Genomic DNA, 24,123 nt, shown 5'->3' on the forward strand with positions numbered 1-24,123 from the left:
CAAGAAGAACAAGAAGAACAAGAAGAAGAAGAAGAAGGCTGAATCTCTCTCTCGTGAGCAGCTCGCTCTCTCTCTCTCTCTCTCTCTCTCTCTCTCTCTCTATATATATATATATATATATATATATATATATATATACATACATGTATGTATGTATCTTACATACTCTTTTTAAATCAATCAGTACTTACTAAATATGCTTTTTTTTAATAATCTCCCACACTTTATCCCTACTGTACATTTGCCTTTTACATATGTGGCTTCTTGTGTGAATACCAGCCAATTGGTGCATTTCTGCCACCTAGCCTACTGGTATGGACTGCGCTCAGACTATTTCTGACAGTAGAATAATGTGCTCCCCTGCTGTAATACTCACAAGTGACAGTAGATGGCAACAACTGATGTTACCCTTAAAGCAATCCTACAGGGGTTTCAATCCCATCCATTCTGCCAACTGGACGAAAATATTTTCAGAATATTTCCTCTGTGTTTCCCTCCAGAGTCAATTGCCCTCATTGTGTTTACAAAGGGTCTTGTTAGTTTCACCAGTGTTTGATTGTCTATTAAGTCTCAGTGTTTTTCCCCTTCTGTGTCAGTTTATTCATCTACCGACGCCTGCTCATAAGTATCCTACATCTGCCCTGTGTGTCTGTGTGGATTCCTGTCTATATGCCCTGTGTTCACATATGGTTTTTGTTTTGCTGATGTTTCAAGTCGGACTTTCTGGTCTGACAGAGAGTGTTGGAGACGACTGCCTTGCATGAAGTGCTCGTCTATATTTTAGTTTCACGCTCGCTTCTGACTTCTCCTTCTGAAGGTGAGATAAGTAAAGGAGGAAGTTGATTGCTTTATTGCAATTGCTAAACCTTCTAAAGCAGTGTGAACATACATTCTGGGAAGGTGGTAAACTCAAAGTACTTTAACACCCCAGGTCAAACCTCCACATTCACACACTGATGGTAGAGGCTGCTGTGTAAAGAGTCCATCTGTATTAATCATTCACATTCTTAATTCTACTTTGTCCCAACATGGGGTTGGGACAAAACAAATATGTAGCTGCAGAAGCTGGGGATCAAACCCCCGACTTTGAAAGACAACCGACTCTACCAACTGAGCCACAGCTGCCTGTTTATTGTCTTACACTGAACAATTACAACCTTTGGAAAATGCATTTTCCTGATGTGCTAAAATAATGCGACCTGACATGAGATCTGTCTGTGAGATTTACTTAAGTAACACTTTTCAGGTCACACTGGCCTGTGAGTGACCTGTACATCAGAGGCCTCTGCTGGAAACTTGCTTCCCCAGGATACTCCTATGAACATCTGCATTGATTTGTCTTAAGAACAGGAATTGTCTGGGCTTTGATTAGTGTTAAACAGCAGTTTGTCTATATCCACCCCTCCTCTTTGATACAATGTTTAAAAGTGTTTCCCCTTTGTCTCTTTTGACAGACTCTGTAACACTTTGTCGCTTTTTTTTTTAGTAGTGTTAATTTAACCTGTTTACAGCATTACATCACAGTGGAGTGAGTGTGTGTGTGAGAGCATATGACCAACCCAGAGTGGGCAGATCCTTCCTCTTAACTTAATATCACTTCAAGCATCATTGTGCGAGCCGAGGCCTCTGTCAGCGTCCTCATGACTCAGAGTCCTCTGACAACCACAAACATGGAATAAACTCAAACAGCAGCAACACGTAAGTAAAGATCTCTTTAATCCACATTTTAATGATGACAGCAGATTTGATAGCTGAAGTTTTACCAGTCTGAGACATCCACAACAGTATCATGCAGATCTTAACTTTCTCTGATTCCTCTATCTTGTGCACAATCGTCTCACTGTTTTTATTAACTCACTCTAAATAGAGAAAAATGCATGACTCTGCTCCACCAAGCACGATGTGGCTGCTATGTTATTTTGGAAGAACATTTCAACTGCTGTGTGTGTTAGAATTTGAAGATATGCACCTTAAGTTTTCATAGATTTAATTGACTCTAAACTCCTTTCTAGAATCACACGAAACATCGTGAAATACGATCTTTATCACACTGTTTCCTTCTCCTTTCTAATAATGTTGACCACATTTTATGTTCGCAACTATTTGTACAAACACTGTTGTGTCACAGGATTATTTCTTAAGTGCCGCCATACATTACAAACTAGATTACATGTGGGACACTTCTCCCCATGTGGCACAGTCACTTTGTGTTCAATATTAAAAAGGAAAGTCCAATACAAAAAGAAACAGCCCTGTCAGTCTGTGTATCCTGTAGCAGGTTTATTCTGGGCTGAGCTTTATTAAGTTGTCTTATTGCAGTCACTGCTAAACTGTGCATGTGCTGCAATGTATTGGTGAATTATTTCCTCTAAATCTGATCCATTCCTTCTCCATTTACAGGTGATCAAGAGCTGCTCACTATGGAGCCGGAGGCATCATCGTCGACCCCCCAGGACAGAGGCTGGACCCCGGACCCCAGCGAGGGTCTTCATTATGGTTCATTTGCAAACAGCCTTGCATCACTCACACACCAGGAACCAGAGAGCATCTCACCGAGACGCGCTAAGATCGCTGTAGCTGTGCTCTGCTACATCAACCTCATCAACTACATGGAGCGATACACCATTGCGGGTGAGATGAGGTGCATGATGAACACAGGAAATATTTACTTCTTATACTCAGGTGCATTATGTGTTTTATTTCTGCCACATAGGTGTCCTGTTCAGTCTGCAGGCATTCTTCAATATAAGGGACAGTACAGCTGCACTCCTACAAACAGGTACTATCGATTAACTCAAACATCTTTTTGCAGTTTAAGGGAAGCTACTTTGAAAGTAAAGCTATGCAAGTTAGCCATTACCTCAAAAGGGAAGAAGTTGACCTACAGCAAGGCTACTACAATGTGCATGTTCTAAGGGTTAATCATCCTTTGACTCTGCCTTCAGTGGTTTTCAGACCTGGTATCTGGAAGAGTACTTGGTATCTTTACATGTAATGTTAAAAACATGGATGTTTTGTCACTCAAGTTGAAAGTACAAAGAACTTAGTTGACATTTACTTAAAGGTCCTGTGAAGGATTTTTGTTTTCAGTCTTATTTGGCGCCCCCTTGTGGATAAAGCAGAACCACTTCTCTCGTTGTTGATCTTGTCCTGTTCATGCGTGAGTTGTGTTTTTAACTAATGTCGGTGCTTCTCTACATGACGCGCTTCTGTAACTCTCTATGGCGACTTGAGTTCACAAACAAACTGTGACACCAATATTACGCTCCTGCAGAATCACAGAGAATGAACAAATGTTCATTCCATTGAAGCATTACAAGCAGGTTGATCAATAACAGGGTTCAATTTGACCCACAGTTTTGTACAGTGTGCTCTTCTTTTGTTTATTGGCCACTTGCCAGCAATTCTTGAATCTCTCTTTCCAAACCAGAATTTAAGATCATCTTTGTATGCACGTCTTACTGTTGAATTCTCCGTTTTGTGGTAGTCACATACACGCCACAGCCAAAAAAAGCAGTTTTTACACGTAACTACAGCAAACATGAACATGTTTACAGCCTTGTACAAAAAACTAAATAAGTGTGATGAGTTATTTTCATGATCAGCACACACTGTACGGGGGTTTCATTTTAAAAGCTCTGTTCTGATTTTGAAGAATATGGTTATCCATAGCTGGGCGTGTATAGCTCACATGACTGAAAGGTGGGCATGATGTCACGGCTTACAAAGAGGTTTAAAATCGGCCTCAGCTGGAGGAGAGTAGGAATAAATATCAGAGTGTTTGATAGTTATTAAAAAATACATATTTATTGATTGATTGGTTTTATTCTGTGAGACGACTTTATTCAACATGTTGCTGCAAGTGAACAGCACTGTTAGCAGAAGTATAAAATAAGACACCTACACCTACACACACACACACACACACACACACACACACACACACAGTATGTGTGGTACTCCACTATTCTTAAAGACTCAAAGATCTGCCCTTTGATAGCCGATATGTTCGTGCAGGAGTTGTATCTGCCATCTTTAAACGTTGCATGTGTTGAAGTCAGGACATCTGGTCAAACTATCAGAGTTGATCCTTGTCTTTGAACTTACAGTCTTCATCTGCAGTTTCCTACTCCTGGCCCCTCTCTTTGGTTACCTTGGTGACCGCTACAACAGGAAGTACATCATGGTTGGCGGGCTGAGCGTGTGGCTCATAACGGCAGCAGGCAGCTCTTTCGTCACTGAGTCGGTGGGTAAGACAAAAGGAGGTTTTCACATACATGTTAGAAGAGTTAGGACACAACAAGATCACACAATGCCACATCCTGCCACCTGGCGTAAGACTGACTCCTCTTTCTTTTGAAGTGCACTCCCTTATTGAACAGAAATAAATTTGACTTGTTCAGGAGGGTTAAAACATGTCAACATATACTTTAATAAGTGAATTAAACAGAAAAATCCGGTTCCATTCTACAGTTCCTATTCATTATTAATATGTCATATGAATACATTGCTCATGTTCGGGTGGTGGGAAAGCTGCCTTTAAGCTTTTGGTTCTCCTGTAGCTTTTCTGGCTCCTCATGGTGCTTCGAGCCATGGTCGGGATCGGAGAGGCCAGCTACTCCACTGTCGCACCAACCATCATCGGTGACCTTTTCACAGGGGCTCAACGAAGCGTCGTGATCTGTGTATTCTACATCTTCATCCCTATTGGAAGGTTAGAAAACAGCTACGTTTTGCATCTTTTGTTGTGTATGTTGCATTCACTGCTGGGCAAAAAAAAAATCAATATTTGAACTTCAATCAGGTCAGTCTAAGTGATCTTAAGAAAATGATTTATTCCAATGATAATATGAAAATTTGCCTTGACAGAAAGTCTTTGGCGCTTGGACTATCTGGGGTGGATGATGAGTTTGGAGAATGAAATTCTAAGAGTCATTAGGATAGAACCCCCATGGAGGTGGAGGGGCACACAAACACCAGCATGAAGGAACTAGGGTGGAGAAAGAATCATATTTAAAAGGAGGGCAGAACGATGATAGGCTGTGTGGAGCGTCCTCAACGCACATGTTATGGGTAAATAAATAATAGCACGATCCTATGTGGCTAACTTATGAAGTCACCCGTTATAACTGAATAGTCTACTATTCCCAGGTGATTCGGAGCTCACGATAAAATATATCTAACGCCCAGACAAGGAGAAACGGTCCACCTGACCGCAGCCAGGATTTACTGCCTAAAAATATCCGTCCCGTAGGATAACTAGGTATCAGTACAACCCCTTCACAGCTACCCCCCTCTACTCTCGATGCGAGGTGGTATGAGGTGTGGAAAAATCAGTATTCTGTTTAGTGTGCCGTGGTGCGGTGTGTCCATGCTTACCTCCGAGGCTCACAGGGCGTCGTGAAGAAACCCAATCAAAAAAGGAGGATCTTGGAAGATTTTATGAAATTTATTGAACATTCCAAAAAAAAAGGTGAAAAATCTGACAAAGTCTTTTAAAGCTCCAATACAAATCAGTAAAGTAAGAATTTATAAAAGGAAAAATAAAAATAAAAAATAAAATATTAAAAATTTCAAAACCAAGTGCCTGAACTCTACATTTTTTCAAAAGTTTCGGTCGTCAGAGACTAAGTCCCCAAAAGGGGAAAATGAAGATTTTTTGTTCAGAGTGACGTGGAGTCACTTGGCCGAAGCCAAAAAGACCCCCGATCAACATTTTCAAAGCCTTTTTATAGCCAATCGTCTCTTTGTCTCAAACCTTTGGAAATCCCCTGAGTGAGAATGTGTGTGTGTGTGTGTGTGTGTGTGTGTGTGTGTGTGTGTGTGTGTATGTGTGCATGTTAATGTGTAATTGTAAGTGTGTACTTTGTGTAAGTGTGTTCAATGCTGCAGGTGCATTTGCTTCTGCGCTGCGGTCACATTCACACCTTGATGCCATCTAGAGGTCACATATCTAAGCACCCTCTCACCCAGAAGTCACCACAAGTTAACTCATGAACCTCTTCACTTTTCGTAAGTTCAAACCGGTACATCTCAAAACCACATGCTATCATAAGTGTGTGCATGGTTCATCGCTGTATACGGTTTGCTAAAACATTGTCAGGTTTACATCATCACTTAGAACAAAAGAAAATAAGAAAAACACAATGGTTGCAAGAATATGAGATTATATGAGCAAACAAAAGCAGTTATGATTATATGATAGGTTGAAAAGGATTAAATGATTATCAAAATACAGAAATTGCAAAACAAATTCACCAAATTGCACAATCTTTTCCAGCATTTTCAACAGCTGAAAATGAGGGAGGAGCGCCATGCCATTGGTTACCTGAGGTCCGCTGACAGGACAGCTACTGTAATTAACCCAAAGACAGCTCAAACTAACAGCTCGAGAATGACAGTGGAAATGTTACAGTGTGAGATAGGGTGAAAGACCTGAATCGTGGATCACTTATAGTCTTCCATTCTAAAGATAAGCGAGAGCTTCATTTTGGAGGCCAACTTCAGGAATCAAGGATTTATTTAGTCTGTCAGTCTGTGGGTGACATCAGAGCATACCTGTGACTGTCTCAGTGCTGGGGTTAACCCCAGCAACACCTTGGATGTGCTGAAATATTCAGGAAGATGCTGGAGGTGTTGATGAGATGATGATGTAGATGAGAGCGTTATATCACCCAGTGTATCAGACAGACATCAGCGAGAACAAACTCACCTGTCCCCCTCACTGTGAATCTGACTGAAATGGTTGAGACATTATGACATGCTTGCAAATCTTTGCAACAAACACACGCAGGTGTTTGGGAGGAGGAGGAGGGGGACATCCCCATCTAAAAAAGGGGGTTAACATTTACTCACAATGCTTGTGTGAGCCTTTGGTTAAATTTCACTTGCTATTCTCCTCCTTTTGAACCAGTTCAAATAACTCTCAGAACTCCTCAACATGTGTGTGAAGTAAATCCACTCTGATCCTGTATTTGATCAGGCCTATAAACCTCTCTATTTCAGCCCTGCTCAGAACAGGCTGTTTCTGTGTCTGTAGCTTTAAATATGTAAATGAGCTATGTCTGACCACACCCCTATCTGGAGGGGCTTGGGTGGCTCGGGCTTCCTCGCTTCATGTCCTATTGTTTACTGTGAGAAGGCAGACTCAGAGGGCAGAACAAACACCTAGCTGTGGGAGTCTCACCCACCTGGGGGAGGGGCTACTGCCCTTTGTGATGTCACGAAGGGAAAATCTCCAAAAGGCCTGTTTGTGCACACATTTTCTAAAAAGTGGAACAGACTGAGAGGATGGACTTTTCATTTTGTAAACAGACTAGAGACATGTTGAGGTAGATTTGGCATCATCTGTAACCTCTCAGGTCGGTGGATGCAGGTTTAGGCGGCTGCTGACCCGAATCACTGAGTGTGGTGGAGCTGTTCTCAGTGTTCGTCAAAGCTGAAGGGAGAAAAAAGAGGTGATTTTACGTAATGAATCATAGGGGGGACAGACAGGGTTACTGGTGTAGCCAAAGAGCTGTACAGGAAATGTTAACCAGCTCTTAAATGCATTCACACCAAATCTAATTTAGTGCACACGGTCACAGGACAAGAGTTTTTAGAGTGAGGGATTCAATGCAGACCCATGAAACTGAAATGCTGCAATTCTTGAATTATTGATTCATTCCTTTCCTTATATTGCTCACTATCTTCGCCAGTATATCTTTGCCAATATAACCTTTGCCAATATAACCTTTTCTGCTTGGTTTACTTACAAACTTACTTCTATTGTTGCTTTATAAGGCACTCAATCCTGGGTGAAGTTTAAAGGTTGGGTTGGTAATTTTATCCAGATATATTTTTTGAGATTTTGGAATAAATTGTCTTTAGGTCTTGGCAGAAAAAGGAACAAAACCAGTTGTAAGCCTATAAAAACATTGACCAATACCTGCCATGAGGTACCAATCTGATGAACAAATGTCTCCCTGCTCTTTCTCTACCCCTTGCGTGCACAAGCCCAAACTCAGTGCATGAGCTATACGGTCCGCTTCTGGACCAATGGCACGTGTGCATGTTAATGAGGGGCGTGGCTTTTGAGGGAACACAGAGGGGAGAGGCTGAGTGCTGACTGAGCACTGAGGGAATGCTACTTTCAAAGTCATGCTAGTTTTCAAAAATTACCAACCCTGCCTTTCAGCCTTTTTAGGGGCTATTTCAATCAAGAGAGATTTAGGTAAGAGTTTATAATTGTTTTTTAATAGCTGACTTTGACTTTGGTGGTTGCACTCAGTTATGATGACATCAGAGGGGGTAACGAGGCTGACAGGAGCATACGTTACCCCCCTGATGGAGTCTAGACCCTGCTAGAGGTGATGGTAGAAGAATGCAGGGCTTGGTGAGGAGTGGGTTTCTGATGCACTAAATAGCAAACAGACTCAGGAACAGATTTAAAAATGTGACCACAGCAGGGTAATTGGTAACCATGTGTTCAACCCTCACTAAGGATTTGAAATAAAGAGTGTTCGTAAAAACGAAGCTCAGGTAGAGCTAAGGAGGTGAAAACACCAGAACACGTGTGTTAAAGTGTTAAATGCAGTTCTTTTTAAAGTTTGAAGTGAAATCAAGACACAGTGAGGTTTGCTTTTTCTTAAAACACCAGTGGAGAGATCTCTCTAATGGTTAAATGTATGTGTAATCTGACAGTTAGTTGGACTACTCTGTGTTTTCAGTGGTCTTGGATACATCACAGGAGCTGGGATGGCTGCTCTCACAGGGGACTGGCGCTGGGCTCTCAGGGTGAGAACATCATCTTTCAAATGTTAACTGAGAACTTACACATATTCTTACATTGGTTTTCTTCCTCTGCATTCTCAGGTCACTCCCATCATGGGTGTGGTGGGACTTGTGTTGCTGGTCTTTTTGTGCCCAAACCCACCCAGGGGTGCTGCTGAGACTCATGGAGAAGGAGTCAAGGGGCAGAGCTCTTACTTGGAGGACATCAAGTACCTGCTGAGAAAGTAAGACACGGAAACTACAACAAGACGAGCTGTATAAACAGAAAAGAAAGAATCTAATTTGTCTAACTTCACAATATATTATGTTGCATAAGATTTTTTTTTAATATATGGATATGAATATGAATTTATTGGTATATGCTGACTAGTCTCTCTTTTCGTGTAACTTTCACACAAGTAAAAGTTACGTGTGGTCCACACTGGGAGTGACAGCAACGGCCTTCCTCACCGGAGCCCTGGCTTTCTGGATGCCAACTTTTCTGTCCAGAGCTCGGGTCGCTCAGAATCTCAGACAAGCATGTGAAAAAGAGCCGTGCGATGCCACAGACAGGTGCAGCACGACTTCAAACAACGACAACAAACAACCAACTTCTTTAAACTCACAAATTCACTCTTTTTTGAAATCACCACAGAGCATCGGTTTCTGCTCCACAGTTACATCTTTGGAGCTGTGACGGTGGTGACGGGCATTCTGGGAGGTTGCCTTGGCACAGGTTTGTCCAGATGGTTGAGAAACAAGGTGCCGAATGTGGACCCTCTTATCTGTGCAGCAGGTCTGTTGGGATCAGGCCCCTGCCTCTTAGCTGTCATCTTTGTGGCATCAGCAAACATCCCCACCACTTACGTAAGAGACAACCCGCCGTGAAAATGTTCAAACAAGCAAATGAAGAAAATGTTTGTGGTGTTTTTAAAGTGTTAAACAATATACATATACAGTAGAAATCCAAAATGATTATTAACTAATGACTCTACTGGATTCACTGCCTAAATGTCTCATTTCAGGTGTTCATTTTCTTAGGTGAACTGTTGATTTCACTGAACTGGGCTGTCATGGCCGACATCCTGCTGGTGAGATCTCCTGTTTCTCTGTGAGATCAAACATATGTAAGCGTTTACTGAGACTTGAAGCCAGCAGATCGTTTTATGTTACTGTGTCTTTTAGTACGTTGTTGTACCGACCAGACGCTCCACAGCCGAGGCTCTCCAGATTTCAGTCGGTCATCTCCTGGGTGACGCCGGGAGTCCTTACCTTGTAGGAGCGGTGAGAAAAACTTCAGCTTCCATCAAACCACTGTATACTCGAGTCCTTCTTTTGTGTATGGTTGAAGACTTATCCTGTGTCCTGTATCCTATCTGTAGATATCTGACGCTGTAAGCAAATCTGAACCTACCAGTCACGTCTGGAGCTTCCAGAGTCTGAAGTACAGCCTGCTGGTCTGCCCATTGGTCGGGGTCCTTGGTGGAGTGTTTTTCTTCATGGCAGCGCTCCACGTCACTGAAGACAAGAAGGCAGCTATGCAAGTGGTTAAAGGTACACAAACTGATAGATACTGTCCTTTTATTGTCCAAGTTGAATGGATGATACATTTGGACTTTTTGGGCAGGATCTTTATCTTGATGACATTCTGCAAAACCACTGATGCTTCCCTGTTGTACATGTTAACGCTGGAGTGTCCATCAGCAAACATCTCCTTAAAACGTTTGATTAACGATACATCTAGGAATGGATGAGAATTTCTCTGTTATTCCAGGTGAAGCCAGCAGTAGCATTTAATGACATCCAGGCAAGACTTTCTTTTGCAGCGTTTCAACTCAACTGTGTTTTTTTCTTTTCAGTCAAGAACATCGCAGAGTAATGCTTGTTATCGTCTCAGTCTGTTTTCCTAGCTACCTACTATTCTCGTAGTACGTACTGATTTGGCCAAAATGCAATATGTGAACAAATGTGAGATCCGCAGAATGCCAGAAATACCCGGATGCGGTATTGATTCTTGAAAAATGTTCAGGTTGCATTAGACGTACGGTCTCTGACAATGAAGATAACTTACTGCCGTCTGCTGTGCACGTGGACCGTTTTTCCTGTATGCACTAATCCCTACTAAAAGTAATGGGTCAACACAGCTCGGACTTCAACCGTACCAGAAACAGAAGCAAGGACACTTCCCATGCTGAAACTCCAGACCCCCGTTTACAGACTATACATTTCTACATACAATCTGTCAGATTGGAGGGTCCAGAGGCCCTGCATGAATAAAAGCTCTCTCAATCAGGTCGTTCTCCTCCTGATGGAGTTAACAACAAATTGTCCCTATCTGCACACATGCTCTGAAACCACACTAGCATCTTTGTCGCAACCCGAGGTGAACGTTGGCCAAACCTGATAAAGACTACATTGAATGATAGTTGGAATCTGATTGGAGCTCATTCTCTTAATACTGTTGGATTTATAAATGGTGTGTGAGGCGGCTGCACCAACAGGGTGACTTGCGAGAAATCCCCTGTCAATATACACAAACTGGTTTACTGCCAACATGGTCTGAAATGGATGTTTTCATCCTGCTTCTGCTATTTAGCATGTACCTGGTAAACACTGTTTATGTCATCCTAAATCCCCATTTTCCTCTGCAGTCAATTTACAATATTTCAACAGCTTGTGTTAGAGATGCAGCAGCACAGTAGACAACAGTGTCATCAGGACAATAGACGGTAGCCTTTGAAACACTTGGATCCAGATTAATCACACAAATAGTAAATAAAAGTGGATCTAAAACACAGCCCTGTGGAACTCCCATTGAGGACAAATATGACATCTGTGCATAGACCATCATAACTCATAGTAGAATCCATAAACTTTAGAGCTGTAATATGATGTTGTGGCCTAATTTGAATGTAGATGCTACCTTTTGTTTGTTCATAACCAACTAGATGTCAATTGATGTTATTTGAATTTGAAACATCGCCATGTTCCCTCTAGATTTAACTTTACTGGATTTTTCTTGTAAATCAATCAAGACTTCTTCAAATATTTGTTACACTCTTCATTCATACGACTTATCCTAAACTAGACTCTAGCAGGGTAACATTCGAGCTTTCAAAAAGAAAATAGCCTGTATGTGAACATCCTCTGTGGTTTAATTTAAAATGAATCAATCATATATCTGTTTGTGTCATGCAGAGGATTCTCCACCTCATCAGGTACCTTCACATGAGCCCGCTCTGGAACTCAGCGTGCAGGAGAAATAAGTATTAGACCTGCGATGGAGAGAGCCGTGTCATACATTTTATCAGTAAATAAAATAAATAAATAAAAAAAGTTTAAAATTAAGTTAAAAACTGTGACTTGTTGTTGGAGACTTGGAAAAAAACATTCACGTCTTGTGACTTATCTTTGATTAAATGTCCTGATTACAAATGCTTCTGTTCACAAAATGTATTTTCTGTCATAGTTTAGTTCTGTATTTCATCTTGTTTTAGTTCTATTTTGTTCCTAGTGTGTTTCCCTGCATCCTTATGATGTCTGTAAGTTTGTTTCCTCTCTTAGTTGTGTTTTCAGGATTTTAGTCTAGTGTTTACTTGTTGAGTCTTCAGTGTTTTATTTTGTAACGTCTTCTCCCTGTTCGTTGTAGTTTGTTGTGTCTCTTGCAGTGTGTTGGAGTTGTTAGTAGTTTGTTGATTGTCATGTTTAGTCTGTAGTCGTTAGTCGTCTGTTCCCTGGGTTAACTTTGTTTTTCTACTTTTGCTTTTCTTGGCCATTTTTTGATTTATTATTTTGAGTAAGTTTGTTCTTTTGTCTTTTGTTAAATAAATATTTTTGGTTTTCCTGCAACTGGGTCCTCCTCCCTGTTTTCTGCCCGAGTCGAGACAGTATGAACTGACAACACAAGGGAAGGAACACAAATACTAAATAGATCTGGGGTAATCAGACACAGGTGAGACTAATAAGACAGGAGGGACAATCCTAAGGCAGGAAGGAAACACACAGAGAGCCAGGAAACACTGAAAACTACAAAGTAAAACATGGAACACTGAAGAAACAGGGAACTGAAGAACGTAAGAAAACACAGAGCGGCACAGGGAGAAGACGTTACAAAATGAAACTGGAAACACTGAAGACTGCACAGCAGCCTCTTTGTAAAAACAAACAAGAAGAAAAGCTAAAACACTGAATATACATGTCCACAAAAAGAGTATTATAAGAGCTTACTTACTCCCTGTAGGAGTATTATAACAACGATCCATACCGTTCAGAACGTTTTGTACTTGAAAGTAAATGCTGTCAACTTCTGAGTAGAAAAGTTTTCAATGAATTCGCTGTGAAAACAACATCTCTCCCTTTTTTTCAGCATCCCTGTCCTAATATCCATCCACATCCATGGATCCACTTTTAGTTATATTTATATCTATGTTTTTATTCTATCCCTGACCAGCTGTGTTTGGAACCATGTTCATGTCTTTAGGGAAGACGACACCGAAGAAAAAGAAGCCAAATGTAAACACTGCGGAAAAACTGTTTGCAAGAAATGCAAGTTATTTATTTTCTGCTGATTTAGAGGAGTTCATTTCTCCTTTAAAACTAAAATATATTGTTTTCATTTCAAGTGACGCTTTGATTTCAGTTTGAAATAATCAATAAATAACCACAAAATAGTTCATCAGATATGATCACTCTTTCATAAGTAAACATATCCCAGCATTAATATTTACAGTAAAGTCCATGTCAGTGAACTATGATGGCAAACAACAAAAACTAAATAATCAATTCATCATATTGAGGTCAAATGTTCAATTAATCTCGATGCTGCTTTGACGTTGTATTAAATGAAACCTTTATTGTACGATAGGAAAATTGGCCTTGCACCGAGAGCATTAAACACTATACAGACAAACATGTACAGGACAGTACAGATTAAATGACTGATTTCAGAGTTCATCCTGTTTATTAGGCAGCTGAATACTGCATGGTACAAAGGATGTGACGTCTCTTTTAGTGCTCATGGCATTCTGTACCTGAACCCTGAAATCAAGAGTTGATACTCTGAGGAAAGGGGGTGCAGAGGGTCAGCTGTAATCTTGATGGATAAATTAAATGTGTACCGGTCTGCCAGGTAAGAAATGCTGCACATTTGCTTCACAGTTATCCTACAGAGTAATTGAACAACCTTGTCCAGTTTGTTCAGTCAAATAATTGTTACCTGTCTGCAGTGACAATAGCTTTGCTGACACCAGCATCTCCAAACAGCCAGGTACGGTTCATTTCCTCTTGTTTTTCTTTTCTTAATGATTTTCCTAGTTTTTTGCTGACACACAGCTATCCACTTAGCCTCAAGTGGCCAGTTTGTGCTGCACACCCCCTTCTGCAGCTCAGGCTTGAAAATGAACCCTGCGTGTGCAGAATGAGCTGAAGTCACCCAAGTTACCATCAGATTAACCTCTGCATCTTTGAATGTACCAGCCAGCATGCAGCTGCTGCCTCATAATGAGCAACCGAGAGGCCCCTGGGCTGGACCAGAACATATGCTCCCTACTCCGTCTTTTCCTCATGTACAAATTATTAATGAAGGATTGTCATTCTCCTCCCACGCAGTCAGCTTGAAGCAGCTTAAAATCCATCTAATATTGACATTTGACTTCTGAATTTATTGCATTGCCCCTGCAACAATCTCCAAACTCTAATCATGCCTCAAAACATGGCATGGTGTTTCTGTTTTCCGAATGTCTCCACTAGATGGCGCAGCTGCATCACTGTGAAACAGGAATGGCTGCTGTCTCCTGTTAGTGAAGCTTGATAGATTTGCCAGATGTTCACTGGGACCTCCAACAGAACTGCACTGAAAATGTTGATGTGTGCAGACAGAATACAGCGAGTGTGCAGATTTACTGTCATGGTCATTAATATGCCTCTGTGTCTGCGGAACCATTACATGTAATGATCTCACAGTAATGACTGAAATCATTAGAGTTTAAGACAATTTAATGAACAACCTGGTGAAATATTATGTTTCTATTACTAATAATAAAATTTAAAGGGACAAACAAAAAGAAAAGCATAAAAACATATGAAGGAAGAAACAAGGAAAACAGTAGTGACATCTATGTTTTCTGACGTGTGTGTGTGTGTGTGTGTGTGTGTGTGTGTGTGTGTGTGTGTGTGCGTGTGTGTGTAGGTGTGTGTGTGTGTGTGTGTATACTGTGTTAGTAGTATGCTCTTTATTGGTGTGCAGGGAGGTTTGGGAGGATTTGGAAAATCTTTATTGTCTCTGAGAGGAAATTGGTTTTGCAACAGAGGTACATACAGGCAACACATCCTAAAAACAGCGTGACATGAATATGCCTACAGCTTATTTCAAAACCAAATGACCTCAGGTATCAGTTAGATTTGACCCTCCTTATAGAAGTGAACCTCCTCCCTGTCAGCAAAAAACTGGGTGTGCACACAGATGGTCTTCCAAGATGGCCTTTACCTTCTGAGGGTGGTAGGTTTTAGGTTAGGGAATGTAGCTGAGGTGTTATCTGATTTCTGCTTTGGTTCGTGTGTCTACCTGTCTCGGGACTCAAGCTCACGAGCTAACTCTGCCGCAATGCATTATGTACATACTTCCTGACAAACTGAACTGAACTAAACTTTTATTTCTTTTAAATGTCAAAACTATCTCACATTGTGGCGGCGGTGGCAGCCGAGTGGTTAGTGTGCACACGCCCCATGTGCCGAGGCTACAGTCCCTCAAGTGGGCGCCCTGGGTTTGTCGTGTCTGACCTGTGGCTTCGTTCCAGCATTTCATTTCACACTGTCTCTCTTCCCCTGATTCACAACATTTTATCCATTGTCCTGTCTTTAAAATAAAAAGTCTTCCTTATTGAGAATTTTTGTTGTGGAAAATGTAATAAAAGGCAGTTTATTCAACTTGCTGCAAATTGTCTCATGTGACACATACAAGCATATAAAATAACCGTGCAGAAATAATCCTTCTTCCGTCTTGTTTGGTTCTTGAGCTAATAAAAATGTCTGTTTCGTTACCACATTCTTATAGACCTACATACTAACTTTAGTGCTTAAACACAATCTGAACATACTGTATGTAACATGTGTTCATATTATAAACCCTGGCATGTAGTGCAGGGTGCATGCTTTAGCTGTGAAGTCAACCAAAATACATGCTCCTCTTCTTCTTCTTCTTCAAAAAAAAAAAAAGAAATTGCAAAGTGGACATTTATCATAAGAGTTCTGTCAGACAGCTTACGTTGTATATGTTTAAAATATCTATTGCTGCAGCAGAAAATAGATTTTGGCTTCTATGCTCCACTGCATCACTGCCTGCAGCTTTAAGTAAGATAAATTAGAGGAGTGAGGGGATAATATCTTTACCTCCCAGTCGCGGCTTACAGGTGGCTGCTGGGGTGCTGCATTGTATCGCTGGGCGAAAAAGCAAAGCTGGTGCAGGTCAGAGCTGCCAAAGAAATAGCAGCTATATATTGCGGCTCAAACGATCGCTAATTGGAAGGAGGTGTTGGCAGGTGATTGTGCATAATGAGGCACGTCAAGTGTGAAATCAGTGGAGCTCGAGTTGACTGCCTGAACTATCTCATAGGCGTCATCTGCATGCGAACATATCACAAACAGTTCATGCTCAGAAAAGTTGCACAGGTGTTATTACTTTGTGTTTCCCTGAGCGCAGGCATTCTTCTTACCTTTTAAGTATTATCAGCTTTCATAAAGTGTAGCGAAGGCATCTGTTTAATATCAAAGGTTAAGAGTCACAGGAATGTAACAGGAGCTGCAGCACAGACTAAAATCCAGCCGTTTGGGAACTTTTGCACAAACATGAACTCTTTCGTTACCCATAAACCTTTTCCCTTAGATGACCTGAGCTCAGGATCCTGATAAACACTGTGCATCTTCCAGAGGACTGCGAGACGTAGAACCAACTAACCATGTAAGTGACACTTGTGTTCTCATTGAGTGTTTACTTTAAATATTCTCTCAAAACTAACCTGTGAGCAGGAGTTTTTGACCCCTGCTGAGTTCACGCAATGTGATACTTTTAACCGTCATCATCTTAAACCCAGCTGCTCTCGTCAAAGATTAGCACAGACCGGACAAACAGGGAGTATCAGCAAACTTCAGTACAGTATGACAGCCGCTTGTCAGTCTGATTTCTGAGCTGTTTAGACTGCTGCTGCAGAGGCGCCAAGCATCCCTTGGCAAATCCTGACTGCTGCGTGTCATTGCGTGTCCCTATTGTTTTGAAGTGGAGCAAAGCTTGTAGGGATGTCAAAGGTCAGTGCCCTTGCCATTGTCACGTACAAGGTCATGAAGTAATTGGATTGCATTGCCTTCAAATAACTGGTGAATACGACACAAAGGAAAAACATAGAAGAGAGAGAATTTATTTGCTGATTTATGACATTTATGAGCACACACAGTAAAGTCCCAGAAAAGTTTAATAATTGTTGATAGAGTTTGACAAAAACAGGTTAAGGAAAGCTCGTTCAAGGATGTTATAACCATTGTTTAAGTATTAATCACTGCGCTGTGGAGTTTGCTGGTATTTCCTCTTGTTTTTGAGTATTTCACACTTAAGCTTGTAACTTTCCATGTGTCAGCCGGTCACTCAGCATGCTAAGGGAATACTTTGTGGCAGCAGGACGTGTATTTCAAATAACAAGCAAACACAGACGCAGACACACGCACAGTCAAAGGTATGTGGAAAACATTCTGGAGGTAACAGTTCAACCTGCAATTAAAACACAATGGGTATTGTGCACAATGTTTCTGAGTGCTTTATCTGCATACCTCTCCGTTTCCCCCGTCGACCCTGGCTGTACAGGAAACTGTCACAATGGCTAATAAATTGTGCAGAGCGATCAATGAGGCAGCCAGGAGCCGGGAGGGGAGCGGATACAGTCAGTGTTTACTCAGGGATAGGGAGCATTTCAGTCCTGCAAACATCCATGCGTCATATACAGTCACCCAAAACAACATGCTGAACAACATGGGAGCAGCACGGTCAATCACAATGCTGTCATGATATCAATCATAATAAACCAGAAGGAATTCATGAGAATTGAACACATTTATAGTAACAGAAGAGGACGGCTTATCTGCGGCCTGTTTGTGCTCTTGTCAGCCGTCCGCAGACGAGCAGCAGGACAGTGATAAGAGGCGTCAGACCACATTTGTGGATGTGAAGTTGCACTCTTCCTTATCGAGAGCACACTGCTGCGCTGAGATGACGTCATCGAGGGGAAGAGCCCTCTCCACCCTCCGGACTGCCCCCTGATACTGACTATTACATCACAGCTCCCTTCCTGTCTCTACATCGCAGCTGAAGGGGGTCAATAAACAAATCCTGCTTTAATGTGAAGATGCAGGACACAGAATGAAACACGGGTTCATACATACATAGAAAGAAGAGGGAGTACTCCCGTTATTTGATGGGAGACACGAAAACATGGGAATTGATCAATTGTGCTGTCTGGGGTCATTCTGCACAACAACAAAAAACACACACAAGACATTTTTTAAGGATTGGCATTAATTAACACAAGGGGCTGTTAATTGTGAGTGCAAGCTATGAAGCATAACAAGGAGGTCAAATGTGAAGAAGGATGTCATTCTTTAGTTAGACTGAAACTGTGATATCTTAAAAGGTCATGTGAGGTTGAATTAGATTAATTATTCCCATTAGTCATTTTTTAAAGCCTGTTATCGCTGCCGCTGAGTTGGCGTCAAGTGAGGAGACTAAAAATGTATTTAAGAAGTCATTTTTCTCAAATGCAATAAACTTGTTTAATCTTACGACATGACAGATGAGAGCTAAACCACAATGTGTTTAATGTGTAACTGTAGCTGCTCGGCTGCCTGAATGTTTTTATGCTGTTGTGTATCGAGACAGTCTAAAAGTTTATAAAGACAATAACAATGTATTATATTCTATTAACTGCGCCTCGATTAAAAAAAAAAGCCTTTTGCTTACATTTCCACGTCAAAGATTTGTTAAAAGAAAGCAGTAAACAATTTCAATCAGGAAATACAAAAGGACGAATAGAGGTAATGTACGGCTTTGTCCACAGGGGGCGCCAACATCAACACAAACCTAAAAGTCGTCATTGGCCCTTTAAAGCGCTCATCAATATAAATCTAATTAACGTGAACTATGCGTTAATTGGAGTAGTTTATTTTATTTTATAAATAAAACTTTTTTTGGTGAGTATTAAGGAGACAGCCTTATTACTGCCTCTTATTACTGACCTCAGACACTGAACAAAGTCAGATCCTCATCACTTTCAGCTAATACATCAACAGTGTGATTGAGGAGTCATTTCGGTGTTTGACTTTTGTTTTGAACACAAAGCTGTGATGAAGATCGATGTCATGCAAATGCTGTCTGCAGCAGGGAGTGCGACTGTGCATGACAAAGTCACGACAGCCAAATCTGAGGTCTGCTCCGTAATGCCATGTGCACATTCTGGTCCTATGTATTTAGCATTCCTGATTCAGAGGCTCGCTGGCCGCTGGGCTAGAGAGAGCTGATTTACAGACACAGCCATGGCAATGGGGTAATTACAAAGACCAATAGAGTCTAAAAATAAGAGCTCCAGCGCTCACTGCGAGTCAGACTCAGCCACAATGCAGCTCAAATTTCTCCAATTAGGCAGAGCTTTATGCAGTTTTTTTTTTTTAAAGAATTTAGTTGAAGAAAATCATTTGAACAAAGGAGATCAACATGATAAAAATGCAGGAGGACAGAAGGGTCTGAGCTGGTTTTACCTCCCGGTCAGATCAACTGAGACAGATGACCCTCGACCGTGGATGGAGCTGTCGGATAAATAATTAAATAAGCAGATAAAGGACACCGTCTCTGCCTCAGAAAACTATATTTAGTCTCTCTGCCTCCTGCTGCTACTGCTGCTGTGCTCCACTCCATAGCCCCCAGATCAGACTTGGAAGAACTGAAGACATCAACCCAGATCTATTCAAATCCTCAGCTGCTCAGACTCTCTGCTGCTTGAGTTTTGAAGTGCACAGCAGTAGTCGTAGGAGGAGGGGGGTTTGCAGCCAGTAGCTACAGCCAGCAGCTAGTGTCACAGTCAGAGACAGTCGTGAGGTCCAGAGGTCACAGCAGACCAGGAAAGGTCAGAATGGCAGAGCCCACACCTCAAGACTGGCAAAGCCGAGACGGCTCCCAAAACAAAAGCATGAGAATGGAGCGGGCGATGGGTGGTCCACAGTGCCGCCAGGTTTCAGTGGTCTCACTGTTAAAGTTAGTGTTGATAGTTAAGCTTGACATTAAGACAGACAGTGCTACTGAATTTGGCTGAAAAGCTTTTCCATACAGAGAATTAGAATCTGTTCTCCTTTTTCCTTTTTGGATCTTTCAAATATTCTGGCAATAATCAGTCAAAGTGTGTGTTCTTTAACAGAGTGGTCAGTCCTTTTTAAGTAAAGCACAGATAAAAGTGCCAATAAAAAACACTCTTGATTGTAGTAAAATAAAATGGCATGGAAACTTAATTTTCCACACAGTGACAGAATAGAGAAAGACTCCTTTATTGAAGAGACAGGACATTGTCCCTCCAATTTTTCGATTTTGTATTTTAATGTCTTTTTTTCCCCACAGACATATTTCTATTTTGTTTTGTTTTGTTTTGTTTTGTTTTGTGTGGATTTTTTTTAGCTTTATTTTATTTGATATTTTGTATTTAATCTTCTCTGTTATTGTTAATGGTCTTTCCTCTAATTTAATGTTCATTTATCTCTTTGCCTTGATGCTTTTGATGTGAAGCATTTTGAATGGCCTGTGCCATTTAAATTAACTTCACTTGACCTTAAAATGTGGGCAGAAAGTTAATTGTATATAATTTATATGACATGATAAATTACAAACTCGTCCACGCATATGTTAAGGAGACGTGAAGTATTTTCTGGTTTTGGTTCCAAACAGCAAACGGCTCATCAGAAGCTACCAGCTGAGTTACTATCTAGCTGTGAATGTGGTGAACCAGCACATCCTGTTTGACAGGGAATCAAATCATAGAGGACGTGAGACGTTCAAGTACAACGCTCGGAGAGATGTTCAGGTACAATGTTCTGAGAGCGGATTAGGTACAACGCAAATACAAGAAGAAGAATGTCAGACGTCAACATTAAAACATCTTACTTTGGGGAAAAGGATGTTTTTTTTTCCTGGGTTGAAAAAACATCCAAGAGGTCTGTTCATTCTCTCCGGATCTTTAACATAGCGGTACATCATGTACTCAGGGAAACTGGGACACTGGTTTCTTGGTACCGGAAAGGGGAATGTATGTCTGGAGATGTCAACGTGACTGATCAGGACAAAAGAAGACACCCAGTCTGAGTGTAGTGATTACTGTTTGTGAGAAACTCCTTGATTGTTTTAATTGCCAACATTTTGTTTTGTTTGTTGCCCTCTAAATTAAATCCAATTCCCAGTACAATAAGAGATTAAAATAGATATTTACATAAACGACAAAACAACACCAATCAGAAGGAAACGTCAGAACTTTTCATACTTCAAACAATCATCCAGCCCAAAGTGCTTCACACAACAGATCAAATCCTTACAGACTCAAACAGGACAGACATTTAGGGACCGTTGGTACCACGAGCAGGTCTGATAGCTGAAGGCTCTGCCTCCCATTGTAAATTTAGAGACACACTGACTTTCTGCACCTTTCCTAACTCCTCATGAGAACGGGAAAAAACAAGGGACACATCACTTAAAAGGGATCAAAGAAGTCTGTAAAGTGAACGTTATATGCGATGGTAGGTTTTCAGTTTACTTAAAAAAAGAAAACTTGCGATGAGTTCAATAGTTTAGAGGCATAAAAACCGAAAGCTTTCTCCTCAGTGCTTGTGTGGGTCACAAGAGGGACATTTAAAATGAATGTTTTTATTGTAATGGACTCATTATGCTGCATTTGAAGGAACTGTCAGCAAAAACAAACCCACTCAACTCGCTGAACTAATCCATTAAATCTGCATTCTTAGTTGAAATAGACATTTATTGAGATACAGTGAAAACATATCTGGCTCCGCTGAGGGTGGTGTTGAACTTTTTAGGTGGAGACGTGTTTACCACAGAAACAGCTGATAGACACGTGTCAGAAGGACATTTAAACTTTTTATTGGCAGCCACATGTTAGACTGCAGAAAAAAGAGTCGCCCTTATCGGCCCGCAGGCTCTGGGCCCCAGCGATTAGCAGGTTATCTCCCATCCTGCACTGCAGGGTCAGCCCTGCGCTGAGACAGGAAGGAAAGCTGGGGTAGTGACTCAGTGGCTCCGGGCCACATCGCAGAAAAACTCGAGAGTGAGAGAGAGAGATAGATCCAAGCCCACTGAGCCTTTCTGAATGACGGAAAAACACACAGGATCCCACAGACATGAGCAGCATATCAAGCACATCCCAAAGAAAGAGAGAGGGAGGAGGGGCTCCACAGAGGGAGACAGGAGCAACTGTTTACTGGGCCTCCCTCCGAAGCCCCTCTGCATGAGACCACTGCCTGGTTCAGCCCCTCTTCTCCTCTTTTCCTGCATCCTCTTATCCTGGATGTCAGTGTGCAGCGTTACAAAGGGATTTCATGTCAGTATCACTTGATCATTTTCTGCCGAGGCTGCTGCACTGTTTGCATCATGCTTTCCAGCTTTAAAAAGTTGTGGGGATGAAATTGGTTGATTGCATCAAAAGTAGCTCAGAGAAACAAATTCCATCAGCGGCTTTATGTTTTTACAAACAGAGTGCTCTCATTTCATTCCTCATAAAACAGTACGCGTCAACTCAGTGCACGCAAATGCATTCAGAACTAAACTCTGACACCCTTTCATTGCCAAATGCCTGCAGATCATAGCCAGGCAAGCACCCAGCCTACACTCCAACTGATGCCAGGATTCATCCTCCCTCTTCTTCCACTTTTCATATTCCTATGAGAGTGTTTCAGTCTTTCTCTATACTAACAAAGACTGTGATCTTATTTTACTTAAAGGATATTCCCCTTCTGGCTGTTTGATTTGATTTTTAATGAATGTTCAACAGGCGTCAGTGCTCCAGGTTCACAAGTTGTGTAACCATAGGGAATTTTTATCCTTTCACCTGTCAGGATTAGAAATGATAAATACAGTACAGATAGGAGCACCAGGTAACCTAGCGGTTATATCTTGCGCCTCATGTGCAGAGGGTCATAGCAGCAGCGTTCCTGTCTTTCTCTTCTACTGCTGTCCATAAAGGTAAAGCATACCCCACAAATATCTTTAATAAATAAATAAATGATAAATAATTGAAAAACACAACTTGATAACTCGTTTTCATGCGTTAAGCTAGCGTTCATTACTGTTGATTTAAAACACATCATAACTGTTCCCTGTGGGCTAGCTTTTATAAACCTTTAGTTAAATGTTGGTATGTGTCTGAAATCATACACGTACTGCCTATGTTCATTATGTCCAAAAAAATATCTCTGAATTGCAGCTTTAATTGCATCTACAACTTGTTGGACCTCATGATTTTAAAAAGGATTATTTCAGTTTTTGTACCGGGAAGTTTATGTATCTAAAAAAAGTTGTCGCTGATTAAAAGTCGTATCTTTCCCAAAATGAGATTACAAGAAAAACTTGTTTTGGACCCAATGACATCACAGCTGCAACACCAGGTTTGGCCACCGTGTAAGTTTGGCTTCAACAGTCGCAGCACTTCCCGGGGGCTTGATTGTGTACCATAACCATCAAATGATAATGTGCATTACAACTTGGTTAAATTCACAAAGGACTTATGAAATATGATGATTTTAAACAATTACATCCTGACATCCCTCAGGAATTCAACCGCCTCTTCAGTTACTGATCAACAGCTGTGCAATCATTAAAGTTTGTCTGATTCTTTGTTGATGGGATTTTCAAACAGAGACACAGCAGCTGCTTTGTAGCCTATAACTTTTTTTTTAACAGCATCCCCACCTGAGGCTGCTGTGAGAGCAAACAGCCGTCTTAGGAATATTTTCAATAATAATGTCACCTCAGGCTTTTAGAGAAATCTGGAGAGGCCCCTTACACTAAACGCCCACCTTTTTAAAAACTCATCGTCAGACTCTGTGCTCGTGCCAAATCAACATCATCTCAGCTTTTTACTCGTCCTCACACTTTTCTGTTCCAGCTCCCTCTTGCTTTAGAATTACTATCGCTTCATTAATTTTTCTGTGCGTACATCATGTTGGAGACAATGTTGGATTCCTGTCTTGGCAAAGTCCAAATAGTGTGAGTACACAGTGGAACAGCGGAACAATTAGCTGGAGATGTTTTGGCTCTTTTTTGACAGAGCACAGATGGCGCAGCTCTCA

The 24,123-nt window shown here is 41.3% G+C and overlaps 1 protein-coding gene across 1 annotated transcript; it reads left to right on the forward strand.

Annotated features, from left to right (window-relative positions):
* Positions 1-244: 244 nt before the first annotated feature.
* Positions 245-12,600, forward strand: spns3 (SPNS lysolipid transporter 3, sphingosine-1-phosphate (putative)). Its single transcript, XM_079355952.1, has 13 exons — positions 245-1,698; positions 2,401-2,631; positions 2,714-2,779; positions 4,110-4,246; positions 4,563-4,714; positions 8,709-8,775; positions 8,854-8,996; positions 9,172-9,324; positions 9,429-9,618; positions 9,777-9,842; positions 9,937-10,035; positions 10,134-10,305; positions 11,950-12,600. Exons 2-13 carry the CDS (start codon positions 2,421-2,423, stop codon positions 12,015-12,017), a joined length of 1,524 nt encoding a protein of 507 aa, XP_079212078.1. The 5' UTR covers positions 245-1,698; positions 2,401-2,420; the 3' UTR covers positions 12,018-12,600.
* Positions 12,601-24,123: the final 11,523 nt, after the last annotated feature.

This window comes from Symphodus melops, assembly GCF_947650265.1.
Source record: "Symphodus melops genome assembly, chromosome: 11".
Taxonomy (NCBI): Eukaryota; Metazoa; Chordata; class Actinopteri; order Labriformes; family Labridae; genus Symphodus; species Symphodus melops.